We start from the raw sequence: 17,024 nt of genomic DNA on the forward strand, positions 1-17,024 counted from the left end.
CACAAATTTGATTGCTCTTATGATTGAGATCTTCCTAAGATTCAAGTCGTACTTAAGACCTTGGTACTTCCTTATCTTTTCCGTGTCAGCTCTGCTTAAACAAACATCATTAGTGATAGTCTTTTTCTCAATCTGTGTTAATTCAAGTGAATAAACATAATTCATAACGTCGTCTTTTCCATTACAAAATTTCTTGTTGTATTCTTCCAATCTATTTCATTTTGATGTTCGTAAAATGAATAAACGGATGCCAAGACTGTATGTTGTATTACTTGTTCCTCTATTGTTGCTTTTTGATAGGAATAATAAGATTTTCCAATAAGATTTTAATAAGTAGGTAAAAAACATCAAGATGAGAAATTTAAACGCTTTATTCACAAATGGTGATTATTAAAAGTACAATAACAAAAATCTCTTTAAGTTTATAGCAGATTAAGAAATGAGAATTACTGACGAGAAGACTCATAACCAGCAACCTTGTGCTGGATTAGTGTAGGTGCAAACAAAAAATAAAATATTAACATGCAGTCAGAGTTCTTGAACAAAAACAAAAAAGTAAACAGATTAAAAAAAAGTCGAATGGCAGTCAGACTGCACGAATAGAAGGAAAAAAAACAATGTTGGTCTTTTTTTTTTTCGCAGATGGATATCAAAATCTATGTCCTCTATCATCTTAGCCTGCATACAGATCAGCAAAAATAAACAGAATGATGCAATGAAAAGATTTCTGTGATATTTCTATTTGACACACAAGTTGATATTTGATAACAGGTTTAACAAAAGTAAAAGAAAATTGGACCAAATGTTTTGGTTTTGTGATTTGAAAATTCATTTTAATCATTTAATTTAATTTTTTTTTTTTTTTTTTAGTGAAAGGCAAAAAATTTTTTTTCTTTTTAACAAAAATTTCCAAAATATATTTTTGCAATAAGGTAATAGTAAAAAAAAATGTTCAATTTATATTTACCAGAATAAAATATGAATCTAGAAAAATAAGTAAAAAGACGGCAGTGTAAAAGACACAAATGGTCGCTCCTTGATTAGGACAAAGAAACATTTTTTTTTTTTAGTCTGGAGGAAGAACTAAAAAGACATGAACCTGTAACAAGAGTGACAACATTTTTGTTTAATATCACACAAGTTTGATTTTACTGTTTAATGGCAAATCAATTCCTTTTAGGTTATTTAATACTGAAAGACATACCTATTGAGAACGATTTAATGTGTATAATTAATTAAATACAAGTTACTTTTACACAGAGGGGAAATTGGTGGTTCATACTTCTAATAGTGTTAGTGCATAAATGACCAGGACATACTGATTGGATTTGAGCTTGACATGTCCTATTCTGTAGTCTACAGCAGTATCCATTAGGCCAATCGGACACTTCATGCATACACACACATAAGATTAGAATTTAATCAAACTTGTATAAATGCAGCAAGAAAAAAAGCTCAATATAATGAGTTTAATATTAGAAGAAGAAAAATGGTGGGGGGCAGCTTAGGTATGTTTAAGAGGTTTCCATTAGATTGCCACAACACATTTTATTGTCAGATACCCCCCCCCCACTCGGCAAAAAAAAAAAAAGTCCTTAATTCACCAACAAATTCCTGTTGTATAAGTTTTTGAGTATTGACAAAATAAAACATTGTTTCATTTCAATTTCTTTATCACATCTGACAATCATTTTCTTTGGGTTTTTTTAATCCAAACACACATTTAGTCTCAAGAAGAGAAGGAAAGACAGATATGCTGACCTACACACACTATATATATCTCACACACAAATATACAAGAAAAAATTTACACAAAGAAAATACAAGGCAAGGCTCTGCTTATATCAGCATGGATATGGCAATCCTACAAAGTGACCCCAATTCAAAGTCTGGTAGTATCATGAGATACTGCTGGGGTGTTCTGTGCTAGTGGTTATGATGCTTCCCTTCCCAAACCATGCCTGAACTTAGTCATTTGATAAAGGCTTTGTTGGAAGCAATGCTTCTGTACAAACAACAGTTAAAATTTGAATTTCTTGGTGCCAGCATAAATTGAAACTGCATTATATGAAAACTAATCATATATGCATAAAAGTTAGTGGAAAGAGTTTATGAAATGCCAAAAAGAAATGAAAAATGCAAATGAAAGGATATACAGTAATCAGGTAGGTTCATAAGATATAATGCTCACATAAGTAGTAATCAGAGTTATAATAGCGATCCAGATTAAGAACCCAAAAATGTGAACAATCCAATTATTCAGCATATATTATGCGTATATGATTAGTTTCATATGATGCAGTTTCAATTTGTGCTAGTATTAGAAAACTCAGCTGCGCTAGAACAATCATTTGCTAATACCTTTTCCTCTGATGAAAAGAAGACATTCTTTGAAACTGCGAATTAAGGAATTCTTAATATTTTATTGAGTATCCTGTCGAATAATAAATTCTTATAAACTATAATTTACAGTCTTTGTGTTTTTTTATACATATCCTCATGAATGGCATGTGCTGACTAGGCTTTACAAGGCAATGATTTGTCCCCACTTGGAATACAGGTCCCTAGTGTTCGTTGGAGTTGGCAAAATGTTCCGATTCTCTTGAGCATCTACAGCATTGTGCGAACAGATATATACTACATATTCCCTGCCGTGATTTTGTTCCCTCTGGAGTATATGATCTGTTTTGATTATATTTGCTGTCTACTTGCCAGAATGTAACACTTGCTTTTTGTTGCCTACGGATTATTTCATGGTTCTTTCCCTGCCACAATGCTTAAATTCCGCCCTGTGCTGCAGCTGAACAGACCAAACCTGTGACGATATACATTAACATTAGACTCTCTGCATAATCAATGTTTGCTCAGAGACATAGCGATTTCCTTTCATATTGTGTTCTGCAGTCCTGAATGTGCTGCCTCAGAATTGTATTAATAAACATATATCACTGTCACATTCTCTGAGTTCTGTATTGTCTATCGTGATGTTCCTAAATTTTATGCATTCCCTAGTTTAGCAACCTGTCTATTGCTAAAGGTTTTATGACCATGACTTAAAGGAATATTATATATATATATATATATATATATATATACACACACACACACACACACACCCACCCACTAGATATCAATAAAAAGATATTAGATTATTTGTGTATTTTAGAGTTTGGATTTGCCAACAAGTTTAACAAGTTGGATAAAAAGTTACTTTTTTTATTTGAAATTATTTTCATTGCTAAATGTAAATTTGATTTTAATGGATGAGGAACAAATTTTTAAGCAATTGTTTAAAAAATGTAACCAACCAAAAACATTTAATAAATATAACTCTAGTTTGGCATCGTTCTTTCCATTTCATTGAATGAGACATTCCATGTCTATTTTATCTGTTATTTAAATTCTAACACTTTTACTATCAGCCAAAAATGTTTTTATTCAACTTAGAGTCTGAATGATATGAAAAGTTGTTAGAATTTTTGAAAGACTTATCAAAATACCAAAGAGACAGAATGGTTGTCTTACTCAATGAATTATATGGAAAATAGGTTCTTTCTCAGAATTCCCGTAATATTAAAAAACAAAAATAAAGAAAAATCTGTATGATGTACATACTTATGATTAAACAAAAATATCATGTTCCAAAAATTATGTAAATGGATTAAGTAGTTTATTTTTAAATAAGCAAATCAAATTTTCTGATTAAAAAAAAAAACTGGCTGTCTTGTCCACCAATTTGAAAACAATCTAAAAAAATAAATAAATAAAAGAGGCGATAACTCAATCATTCACCTTGCTGTAATGCCTAAAAATTCCCATTAATTGCTTAAAAATGATTTTTCTTTAGTAAAAAAAGCTATCAGATCAAATTACGTAATTTTTGGAATATATTTTCCTTTCATCATGGTATAGGGGATTCGAGACGAGAACCGGAAAATATATTATGCTATTCTTTTTTTTTTTTTTTGATACTCATGTTTGCATGGGTAATATTCCATTAAATAAGCGATTTATTTAATGATATTAATTGTACAAACAAACATAAAAAATCAAAAAATATATTGTCAGAAATAAATTCCAATTCAGATAATTTTAGAATAAAATCATGAATCAACAAATTTCATAAAATGAAAAAGCAAAACTTTTTTTATTTAACATCTAAATAAAAGTTGATATGGCAAATTTATTTTTTAAATTACTTTTAAATAATAAACTTTGTTTTATTGTTTAAAAAAAAAAATGAGAAATAAGTATTAAATCAGTTTTAACAAAACAAAATCTATATTTTTCTGTTCTAATGACAAAGCGAATGACATTCAAAAGCTTGCTGCAAAACCATCAAAATTACATTTTTTGGCATAAGAAATTAACTTTTACATAACTTGTTCTTGCTAATAGCACTTTTTTTTAATGCTTGCCATAGATTTGAAACTTTATAAAAAAGAGTTTATAGCAATTCAAAGTATAGAACATAACAATTGTTGCTCACACATAATTTTACTGGTACTCAAAATATTTTTTTAATTGCTCCAGACAAGGCATGAAGCCACTAAATATAAGGAACTAAAAAAAACAAAAAAACACTACTTCAAGGTCAAAAACTAGACAAGAAAAATTGTTAGATGGGTAGATTCCAACCCAAAAAACAGCAATTCTTTTGTTAGAAAAATCGCTCATGGAATGTGAGGACTAAAGGACAAAATAAGCAAAGTGAGACTTATTTACTGAAGATTATTTGATAGCATTTGAGACATTTTATATATATACTAGCACGGCTGGCCAGCATTGCCTGGGGTCATTAAAAAACAAAAAAACAAAATAGATGTTAAATAATGTGTGTAACATCTGTGCCTCCAAAGCGCTAAATCAATGCCCCCCCCCACCACCACCCCATAGAAGAGAACTTTGAAATTACATAAAATAAAAATAACAGTTTTGAGTTACGATCTGCTCTTTGCTGGATATTGGACACTATGGATTACAGCTTCCGGGTAACACCAACAAAAGGACAGAAGTCCTTTATCCAGGTAACACAATGTTTAAACACATGAAATTAAGGCAACCTCCAGAGCATTACTAAAACGAAGCCTCCCCTTCCTCCCAATAGAAGAGAAAACTTATCTCTAAACCATAATTTGAAAAAAATGTTTCCTATATGATAACATGAAAAATCATGTTTGATAACAGAAAGAATCTTTACTAGGGTTATATGCTTACTCTATTTTTTTTTTTTTTTTTTTTTTTTTTTACAAAGGAATCACCACTTATCAAGGCCCAGAGACCACTCGAGGATATGGGTTAAAAAATGTACAGTGGTCTTTATTTAATGGATTACTTCAGCACAGCCCATAAACAGCGGAAAAGCTTTTTGTTTTGTTTTTCTAACTTGGTTCCTTTCAAGTTTTTTTTTTTTTTTGTTTTTTTTACAAGGGAGTTATCATTTATCAAGGCCCAAAGGCCACTCGAAATATGGATTAATAAATGTAAAATGGTAGTTTTTTTAGTAATCATTAATGGTGTAGATTGGGCAGAATTTGAATTATTTAAGGGGACAACTCAACAAGAATTTGTTTAAATTGGACATGAAGGCTACCATATTGTAATCGGTCAGGAAGTACACCAGTTCCACATGTGGGCAGTTCCAAGAAAGAAGCTTATTTCATGGAATCTGTGTTTAGATTTAACAACAGATATAGAGTGGGAGAAATTGTTGATAGTGGTTGTAGCTAGTCATGTGTTTTTTTTTGCGAAATTCTGATATATATATATATATATATATATATATATATATATATATATATATATATATACATACACATATTAGAATTTAAAAGGAAACCAAACTTTCACATATATATATATATATATATATATATGAGCAAACAGTTAATGAAATATGTTAAACACTTTGAAATGAGTTAAAAACATATTTAATCTGAAAAGGAAACACTAGATAAATGGATAGTCCTTAATCCGTGGAGTTTCGAAGAAATACTCTCCTTCTCATCAGAGGGTAGGAATTAGCAAAATGCAGGATCGGATTTTGCATGCAGAAGTATTTGATGAAACAACAAATAAGTCAAAGATCTTACTTGAAAACAAAATAAGTTAAGCAGAGGAAATATGGTAAAGAAAAAGGTGATTACACATTAATGGATAGTCTGGTGGAAGATAAAAAAATCCAGTGACGGTAAAATCCAAATGTAAAACTTCAAGAAAGTTAAAAGAATTTCCATTTGTACAAGTAAAATCCAAAGAAATCCCGTAATTGGAAGAAGATGGTCCATAATAATCCAAACGCAGAAATCCATGGAATAATTCACAAAAAAGTGTGTACAAGGAAAAAATAATATTAATAAAAGAAAAATAAGATGTGCTTTTCACTCTACTTCCGAGACATAACTATAACTGTATATATATATATATATATATATATATATATATATATATATATATATATACAGTAAAATTATGTTTTTAGAGTATATATATATATATATATACACACAGTAAAATTATGTTTTTAGAGTTATTTGTGACAAAAATCAGAAATGTAACAATGTTCTCCCTTAAGAATACAAACAAATGTCTGTAAATTGTATCTGATTGTCAATCTAACTTTTAATCTAATTTGCTTGCATATTTTTAATGTTAACGGAACATATTGTTGCAAAATGTTGCACAGCTGAAAATCAGTTTTTTTAATTTTTTTTAAGAGTGCAATCATTTTTGCTGCTCAATTTTAAGATTTTAGAAACTACTAACCACAACTAGATATTCTCCTTTACATGAAAAAATTATCATTCAAATGTTAAAAATAAAGAATTATTATCTAAATGTTTAAAATGAAAAATAATTATTTAAATCTTAAAAATAAAAGAATTATCATTCAAATATTACAAATGAAAAAAATATTATTTGTTAAAAAAATATTATTTAAATGTTAAAAATGAAAAAATAATTATCATTCAAATGTTAAAAATAAAAATTTATTATTCAATAGTTAAATATTATTCAAATGTAAAAAATTATCATCCAAATGTTAAAAATATTCAAATATTAAAATAATTATCATTCAAATGTTAAATTTTTTTAAATTATCATTTAAATATTAAAAATTAAAAAAATATTATTCAAATATTAAAAATGAAAAATTATCATTCAAATCTTAAAAATAGAAACATTATCATTCAAATGTTAAAAAAAAAAACTATCATTCGAAGGTTGAAAATAAAAACTTATTATTCAATAGTTAAAATAATATTCAAATATTAAAAAAATTATCATTCACATGTTAAAAATAAACTATTATTCAAATATTAAAAATTAAAAAAATCATCATTCAAATGTTAAAAATAAAAAATTATTATTTGAATATTAAAATGATCATTTACAATTTAACAATTTAGGAAAAAAAAAACACATTTTGGAACTCCAAAAAAAGAAACGTCTTTTTCTTTTTCATTAGATTAAAATGTAGCAAATAAAAACAGAATACATTGATTATAATCTTTTATTTTCATAAAGCTCCAAAAAATCACCTCTGATTGTCAACAAAAAAGCAAATTAAATTTTTTTAAACAAGACAAGAGTATTTTGTTTAAAAGAAATTATTTTCATGGATTGTCTCCCTTCCTTCTGACTCCGTAAAATATCTGTACATTTCTTTGTAAAGTTTTAAGTAGTTTTCATTTTTCTTTTAGTACTAAAAACATGACAAAAAGAAAATACTCATTTGTCAATCATTTTTATACAAATTAAAAATAATAAAGATTTTTAAAACTGTATTTTTTTAAATCATAAATTGTAGCTTTGTTTTATTTTTGTGGTTGTTGTTCCATATTTATTTGAGGAAAAAGAAAATGATTAATTATGACCCTTTTGTTTTAAATCAACCTTAATTCGAAAATAAGTACAGTGATTTCATAGGAAGATCCTTCAAGAATGCACTAAGGGGTTTTCACAATAAAAGTAATCGAAAATTATAAAATATATTGTTATTTGTACATTATTTAGTATCTGTTTAACAGTGTCGTTCATAATAAGTATTTAGCTCTCTCCCATAATGAGAAATGTGACACAAAGGTTGGAAATATGGGATTCAAGAGTCAGCACTCCTAAGGAAGAGCACTCCGACCTGCAAAAAATGCTTAGACAGCCCTATCAGCGTTTTCCGGTAGGGGCGTCTCAAGTGATTAGCAATAAACTAACCCCTCAAAAAGATAAGGAGGGTAGACCTCCTAGAATTGCACAGGACCAGCATCATACTGCTATTAACAGAGAAAAGGCCAATAGGGGTAGACTGTTGATTTTGGTATGGAAGGAACACGTTCTGAGGCGAATGTTGTTCATAATGATTAGGTGTTTTATAGAAAGTAATGTTGAAAAAGAAACAAAAAATCAAGATGGCAGACAGAGAACTGAACCACACCAGGATGAGAGCTAAATTTAAAATTATGAGTTACAACAAAGAAAATTAATTATTTAAAAAAACCTCCATTCGAGTAAAGACTGACAATTTGGTCTCAATTATAAAAATGAGCAATCTCTTAGTAATATGAATATAAATACAAAAAATATGTTTCTCAATAACATACAAATTTGTAGGGGTGGGTGGTGAGTAATCATACACCAACGAGAAAACATTGTTAACCAATCAAAAACATGTTGAATTTTAAGAATAAAATCCAATAATTTTCTTACAGTTTGATCATTTCCATATATGGTAATACCATATATGGTAATACATACTGAAATGAAAACTTTCTGCCTAAATCATTATGTAGTTGTCTGATTTGTAAGGCATATTTTTCATATATTGATATTTCTTAAATATCAGATATTAAGTCATTTAAAATAATAGTAGAAGCGGCAAGATGTTCATCATGGAAATCAACCAAATTATCAAACTCATGTTTTGTTTTGTTGTTTTTAACATAAACCAAACACTGATCTCAAATGGCAATCGTGAACTTATCATCTGTGCCAATATGTTGGCCTTTAAGAAGATGTGGAGATAAAACTGAATCATGTTTGAATATTTTGATTATTCATCACACTGTTAAAAAAGACATGGTCCTTTAAAATGATCAACATTATACCAGTTGTGACAGGAGCAACTGGCCTAATGAAAAAAATCTTAAATACTTAGAAATAATCCCTGGAAGACCAAACTGTAATGAAATACAGATAGCAACCATAAAAGGAACAGTGTCTATTCTTAAAAACCCTCTGCTAGAAATTTAAATCATAATGAAATCAAGTGTTAGCTGGCTTTCTTCGAAGGAGGAAGTTTCTAGGGAATATTAAATTCAGAAGTGGTTCTCAGTTGCATGTATATTCCAGACAAAGAAGATGTTAAATTTTGCAGGTCTTGCAAGATGTCACTTTGAATTTTTAAAGGGTCACCCATCTGGTACTGGCCAGACTCAATGTGACTTAACTTTATTGATTGAACAAGAAGTGGAGTTTTAATGTTATTATGCCATACTAAAAAAAAGGAAAATATCAATTACAGGATATTATCTATGATGGAAATTATGCTGGATGTTGAGGTTTATGTCAACTTTTATTGGATTATTTTATGTTGCAATCAAATTTGTAATTTTTAGACGTTTGAAAATATTATAGAGATTGAATTTCTTCAGAAAGTTTAAATGATATTGGAATTAACCTCATTTGATAGAAACCAAAACAGTCATGACAGCTGGAAGCTAGTACAGCTAGTAACTAGAACGAGGTTGCTTTCTCAATCAGAATCCATGGACTTTGGATTAGATTTCCAAGAGATGTAATAAATGCACCAATAATGTAGAAATTTAAGGTGTTATTAAACAGGTGATGTGCCACAGCTTTTCTGTGTAAATTTCTACCCCCTCCCATATCCTATATGGCAACAGAAATATACTTGTTTTATATTTTCTGCCAAATTTATTGAATTGGATTAAAGTCTCCTGAATAATAATAATAATAATAAAAAAAGGTACTGGAATTGACCTTATTTGATATAGCCTAAAATGATCACTACATTTAGTAATAAGAGGAGGGTAGATATTTCGATCAGGATCTTTGAATTTTGGAATAAACTTTTAAGAGATGAAATAAATACACCAACAATGCAACAATTCAAGATGAATTTGACCAGGTGCTGGACTACTGTATCCTCTTTTGTGTAAATTTCTACCACTCTTTCCTTATGTGGTAATTGAAGTATGTTTTATTTTTATTTTTTGTCAAATTTATGGAACTGAATGTAAAAGTTTCTAGTTAAAAATAAATTGATTAAAAAAAAAAAAAAGATACTTTTCTGGTACAACTAAATTCCTGGAACTTCAATAGAATGTATAAGAAAATTTGTATATTTATTCAGACATGACAGAAAAAAAAACAGTCATCATTGCCCAAACAAAACTTGCAAATTTATCAAATCGTTAAAGATGAAAATCGTTCTCGTCACCAGATGAGATATTTTGAAGCTTCACAAAAATATACATTCACATAAGTCTGGCACAGCTCAACCAGATATCATGATCTTGTTTTCTTTTCTTTCATCTCATTTTCTTTCTTGTTAAATTCATCCACTCATCTCTAGAAGACAGTCTGTCCATCTGTCGTACTTCAATTTGAAATAGCATTTTCATAGATAACTGCATAGACTGAATGGGTTTACCTAGCATAACTCAGACAAATGTAAGAATTTTTTTTTTTTTTTTTTTTGAAATGAAAGAGCCGGCAGGAGTGAAGATTATGATAAAATGCTATGCAGTTGCCCAATTCGTTTCCACATTGCATCAATTTTACTAAAACAAAAACGAGCAATCAACGTTCATAATAATTCTACTTTTGGAAGTTCAATATTTCTGTTTTCTATAAAAATAGAATTCGATTTTTTTTTGTTTTGTTTTTTAAGAATTTCACAATTTCAGTTTTCTCAATAATTCGAAAATGATTATTTGCTCTCACTATGTGCATCCCAAATCTTTTTTATAATGTTGTAACCGACGCCTATCGCAAGGGCACCCACGACCATTCCTTGTGCTTTCACACGCAAATGCATCAAATACACAGATGTTGACATATCCCCTCGCTTCTTGAAATTATAGAAGCCATATGCAACTGCACCAACACAACCAGCAATTCCTGAAAAATAAAATAAAAACACAAAGTTTTTTAAGATCTAAAACATTTTTGAGAAAAAAAAATTATTTATTAATGTAGTTTTTTTTTTTTAATTTTTCAGCTAGCTTTTTTTTTTAAAACTCAACTACATATTAGGTTGACAAGAAGGTTCTTGCGAAATTTTTAATTTTGCTTTCAAATGATGTATTTTCAAATAAGTTTCTGTTATAATACCTTTACTTTGCTTTTCGCTCTATCTAATCGTTTAAATTACCATAGTTTTAAAACAATTATGTCTTCTTTTCAGAATGTTGAATCCAAGATGGGAAAAAAAACAAATTCGCACAATTTTCTTATTTCAATTCAAACTAGGCTGAAAAGTTGCTGAAACAGCTTGCAATATAAATGAAACATATGGCACACTACTGAATGCACAGCACAATGGTGGTTTAAGAAATTTCATGACGGCGACAAGAGTCTTGAAGATAATGAGCATAGTGGTTGGCCATCTGGATGTCGACAATGATCAATTAAGAACCTAAGTTGAAGCCAATCGACGCACAAATGTTCAAGAACTTGCTTCTGAATAAGATGTAAAGGATACGATTTCCAACCACTTGCGGAAGATTGGAAAGACAAAAAACTTGATAAATGGGTACCTCACGAATTGAACGACAACTTAAAGAAATGCTTTTATGAAGTGTCATCTCTTCCCTTTTTTTATGCAACAAGAATGACCAATGTCTTGACCAGATTGTGACTTGCGATGAAAAGTGGATTCTTTACGACAACAGGCGATGCTCAGCTTAAACGCCAATGAAACTCTACAACACTTCCTGAAGCCAGAGTTGTACCAAAAGAAGGCCATGCTGACTGGTGGTCTGCGACTGGTCCCATCTATTAGTTTTTTGAATGCAGGCGAAACCATTATGGCAGTGAAGTATTGTCAACAAATGGATGAAATCATCAAAACCTTCAACAACACCCAGCATTAGGCAACAGAAAAGGCCCAATTCCCTCCACGATAATGCCCAACCACACGTTGCTAAACCGACTCTGCAGAAGTTGAACAAATTGGGCTACAAAACTCTGCCTCATTTGCCATACTCTCCAGACCTGTTACCTACCGACTACCACTTTTTCAAGCATCTAGACAACTTTTTACATGAGAAATGCTTAAAAAACGTAAGCGATATCAAAAACACCCTCAGCGCCACCAGAATGCAAGATTTTTACGCTATTTTTTATGTTGTTTTGCGTTGACAAAAGTGTGTTGATTCTGATGGTGCTTATTCCGATCAATAAATTTTTGTTGGAGCCAAGATATGTTCATCTGAATTTAAAAGTTAAAAACTGCAAGAACTTTCTTGTCAACCTGATATTAACTTTAGAGAAATTCAATAAAGTGTTGCTTGATATCATTTCAAAGCAACTTATTTGATAAAACCATTATGTTTAATGTCTTTTAGATAAAAAAAATATGTTAAATATAATTTGATAAAATATTACAACTGATGATTGTTACATAATTGGAAGCCATTTTCAAAATTGAGTTTTGTCTTTTTTTGGGGTTTTTTAAAATTTTATTTTGAGAGAGAGCACATAAGTACACTTTCATCCTAACAATTTAAAAAAAATTGTTTGAAAACTTTTGTGTTTAGGGTAATATTTTTAAAGTAAAATGAAAAAAAAATTAAAACAAGCCCATGGTGCTTTAATCAGAATGGAAAACAAAATAAGATAAAGCATCTTTATTATTAAAATAGTTTTCATTTTTGTGACAAACATTGATTGTAATTTTTTCATATTAAAACATATTACACCTATTTTTTTTTTTTTTTGTCAAAACAGAAAAAAAACATTAAATAGTTTTATAAAATAATGAGTTATTTTGAAATAATGATTTTTTATGATTTCCCTTCAAGTTAATATTTACCAACTTTTTTAGTTCCAGTAAAGCAATGAAAGTGATAGATTTGACATTCTCAGAAACAACAATCTCAAGTAATTACATTAAATCCAACCATATGTCTTTTGTTATGAGGATATTTTATTGTTTAGAAAAGAAATATTTCAAATTTAATGAAAAAAAGTTTTTTTATTTTTTCTTCTTAGTTTCAGAAATCTTTGAATCTGAAGTCGAGCAGTCATTTTGAAGATTAAATCAGGATTTAGTCTAACTGAGTTATCTTTTCTTGCCAATTGTATTTGCCTCATTCAAAATAGTAATCATTTACAAAGACTTTTCTGAAAATTTTTTAAATTTGCCAAAACTTGAAATATTATCTTTTTTACACAATGTATTATTTGGATTCTTTGGACTAATGATCTCATCTTAAGTGCTATATCACAACGTTTCGGTCGGTGTAATCTACAAACTTCTACAAGTTTATTTGGAATCTGCACAGAATTTTCAACAGAATCGTTTATTTAATTCATTGAGGTAGCATGCACTCCTTCTGTAAGCCCAAGTAGAAGTTCCAAGTAATTTGCAATTGTATTTTGAGTGTCGTCAAACCTTCAACCTCCAGAAGATTGTAACTTACAACTGAATTTTATCAAGTACATTATCCACTGCACCATAAGTTTTTGTAGACAATTCTAGCATAAATTATAAGATCCTTAAACCTCTATTTTTTTTAATTAAAAAATTCATAAAATCTATATAATACAAATATTAAACTTGTAGTTACTGAGGATTATTATAGAAAGAAAACTTGTAAGGTTGTTATAGAAAGAAAACTTGTAAGGTTGTTATAGAAAGAAAACTTGTAAGGTTTTAATGTAGTGAGTCTGGGGGATGCATATGTATCAATTTTAATGATTTAAAGTTCTGATTTTTTTAGATGAGGGGCTGATTGTTTGCATTACTTGCTTTGATTGGACTATTGTTCTCATCATGAGTGTTATTTGTATGTTTCAGTTAATGTAGCCTTTGACCTGCGTCAGACATGTTGGTCACCATCTTGAAAAAGGAGAAAAGTTACTGGTTCCATAGATGGTTTTGTATTCTTGGAGTTGTTTTTTTTTTTTTTTTTTTGCTGTGCTTTCGTATGAGTGAAAAAAATATTTGATTGATAAAGGGAGGTAACTCTAATAAAAAAGTGACAGGGGATTATCTCCCTTTTATTGTTGAAATTTTAAGCGGGGTTGTACAATTATTTTTTTTCATAATTAGGTCTCATATATTGTTGATCTCCATGCTCAGTAATTTTTCTTTTTTTAGCATATGTGCAACTTCTTTAAGTCATCTAACACTCCATCTTGCATGCTTGTCAATTATTTTGACTTCGTTCCATAAAGGGAAGTGTGTTCTTTCCATGTGATCAGTTAGTCCTGACTTTTCAAATGATTTACTAACAAATTTAGTTGCTCCTAAAAGTTTCTTAACAAATTGTAGTATTGAATGTAGAACTTGAAGCACATTTTTTTATCATTATCTTAAAAAAATATTTTAATCATTTTAAATTACTTCAATGAACAGATTTTTCCCCTTATCTATATAAAGAAAACAATAGATGTATGTTTATGTGTGCGTCTGTGTGAAAATATTTAACCAATAAACTTTTAAACTACTGGTCACATAACACTGAAATTAACAGGAAACAGTAATCATACACCAAGGAGATGTTATAATAGATAAAATCTTTGTTTTAGATGAATGAATACCGTGTACAGACATATATTGGCAAGTTGAAATGCAAAATGTTCATTTCAACTTGCTAACATATTCCTATTTTATGCATGAGCAAATTCATTCATTGCTTGAATTGATTTAATTTTAAATCTTATCTGTCATTGGTAAGGAACATGGCTGAAGCGTTAAATGTTTTGGTTTTAAGTCTAGCTGATGGCACCCAAGTCGATTTTTTTAACTTTTGAAATCAGTACTATATATATAATATTCAATAGAGAATTGGCTCTGTAATAGTAAATACGAAATCTGTGTGAATTAAAATATATTTAAAGCGTGACTGGGCAGTTAAAAAAATATATATCAAACCTCAATTCAAAATAAAAGCAACCATGTCACAATTCACTCAAGCAACTTTTTTTTCTTTTTTAAATAATAAAATTTTTTGTCAGACAATAAGAACAAACCAAGGTGTGGTTCAAACACAAAAATGCGGAAATCCTTCAGATATATTTCAGAGTTAATTTAAGAAAAGGAAAACCTATTTGATTTGATTTTTCTTTTCCATTTCACCCCACCTTTTTTTTATTTTTTTTTTTAAGTTTCTAACATTAAATTCGCTAGTTGTGGTTAAGATAACAAATTACTATTCCAGTTTTCTTTTTTTTTCTAAATTTTAACTCAATCTCAAGTTTAGAGGGGGCACATTGCTATATAATCTTAACATGAAATAAACACCTCTATTACTTATTCCAAAGACTAACTCGAAAAAAGAAGGAACTAAACATTCTGACAACACGAAGTGGAATAAATACATAAAAGATGCTGCCGAGTCTGTTGTCAAGAAGGTAGGCTTCCTCTATCAGGCTAGAAAACTTCTCATAAATATCAGTATCCTATACCTTTATAAAGCCACCATTTGCCCATCTACAGAGTATTGCTGTCTGGGGTATAGGCAGGTGCACAAACTATTAGTCTCTCTCTCTCTCTTGACAGGGCTGAAAAAGGAATTCCTAACCTAATAGATCCTGCACTGTCTATCAAGCTACAGTACCTGTTGCATCTCTGTGTTCATTTTACAAGTATTTAAAAGAAAATAAAAAGCTATAAAATCACTCTGACAGAACTAGAAATATAAAACATATTCCTAGTTCTTGGCATAACAGTAACTCCAGCAACACATAATGCTGACAATTAAACTTGGCAAAAAATTCCTTAATCTTATTGAAAAAACACTTTCTTCCTTGCACAAGATATTCAATAAAAATAACTCACAGTTGTCGTTAAAACTGATAACCAAAGCACACATTTATATATATATATATATATATATATATATATATATATATATGAGAATATAAGAGAAATAAATGGATAAGAAAGTGATAAATAATAATATAGAGAATAATAATATAACTACTAGAAATAATAACTCAAATTCTAATAATAATAACCCAAACAGAAATAAAAAAAATTAATCATAAAAAGAAAAAACTGTAACTGTAAAACTTGTGCACTTTATCCACTATAAAATAACTGCTTAACCAAAGCCACAATATTTCTCAAAAAATAAAAATAAAAAAGAAACTCGAATAACAAAAAATACTTTTTAGGTAGATGGAGATGTGAAATCAAAATGAAACTTAGTGGTATAAATTCCCCCCCCCCAACTGGCATCTATTGGACCGAAAAATATTTATATTATTTAATTGTAATTTATTATTGCAGACTATTATCCTCATCTTTTTTTTTTATTTGTTGTTTCACAACGTTTCGGCCAACTATTCCTCTGGCCTTCATCAGGTGGTGACTACGACAGGATAGGAACTCCGAATCTCCTAACTACATCCTCAGCTACTGCCTTCCATAGTTGCTATCTTCTCACCACGTTTTGCCTAAGTAAGCCTCTGCCTGGCTTGGGGTAGGATTGAAATGGCTATCTTCAGACAATGCTCACCTGGAACTGTAGAGCTTCAATGTATCTATCCACTGCGCCACAGGCTCCGAAGAGCGATCAAGGTTGGACAAAGACCAGAGGAATCATTGGCCAAAACGTGAAACAGCAATTAGAAAAATATTTGTTTGAATGAAACAATATTTAGACACTAGAATGAACGATTAACCAATGAAAACGAATAAACTTTCCTAATCTGAAAATAATGAAACATTCTAGCCTTAATATAAATCAACATTTTAGTATTTTTTAAAATTTATTAACTCAATTGATCATGCAGTTGAGCACTCACTACTAAATTCTATAGAAGTAATTATA

The 17,024-nt window shown here is 29.4% G+C and overlaps 1 protein-coding gene across 3 annotated transcripts in view; it reads right to left on the reverse strand.

Moving 5' to 3' along the window:
- Positions 1-7,495: 7,495 nt before the first annotated feature.
- LOC145284450 (HIG1 domain family member 1A, mitochondrial-like) overlaps positions 7,496-17,024 on the reverse strand; it is a 41,530-nt gene continuing 32,001 nt past the window's right edge. For all 3 annotated transcript variants that reach the window (XM_080133273.1, XM_080133274.1, XM_080133272.1), the window contains exon 3: positions 7,496-11,139. In XM_080133273.1, coding sequence (XP_079989399.1) covers positions 10,949-11,139 — 191 coding nt within the window. In that variant the 3' untranslated portion in view covers positions 7,496-10,948. The remainder of the gene's footprint in view (positions 11,140-17,024) is intronic.

Source organism: Euprymna scolopes, chromosome 9 (genome assembly GCF_053919585.1).
Source record: "Euprymna scolopes isolate OS-2025 chromosome 9, ASM5391958v1, whole genome shotgun sequence".
Classification (NCBI taxonomy): Eukaryota; Metazoa; Mollusca; class Cephalopoda; order Sepiida; family Sepiolidae; genus Euprymna; species Euprymna scolopes.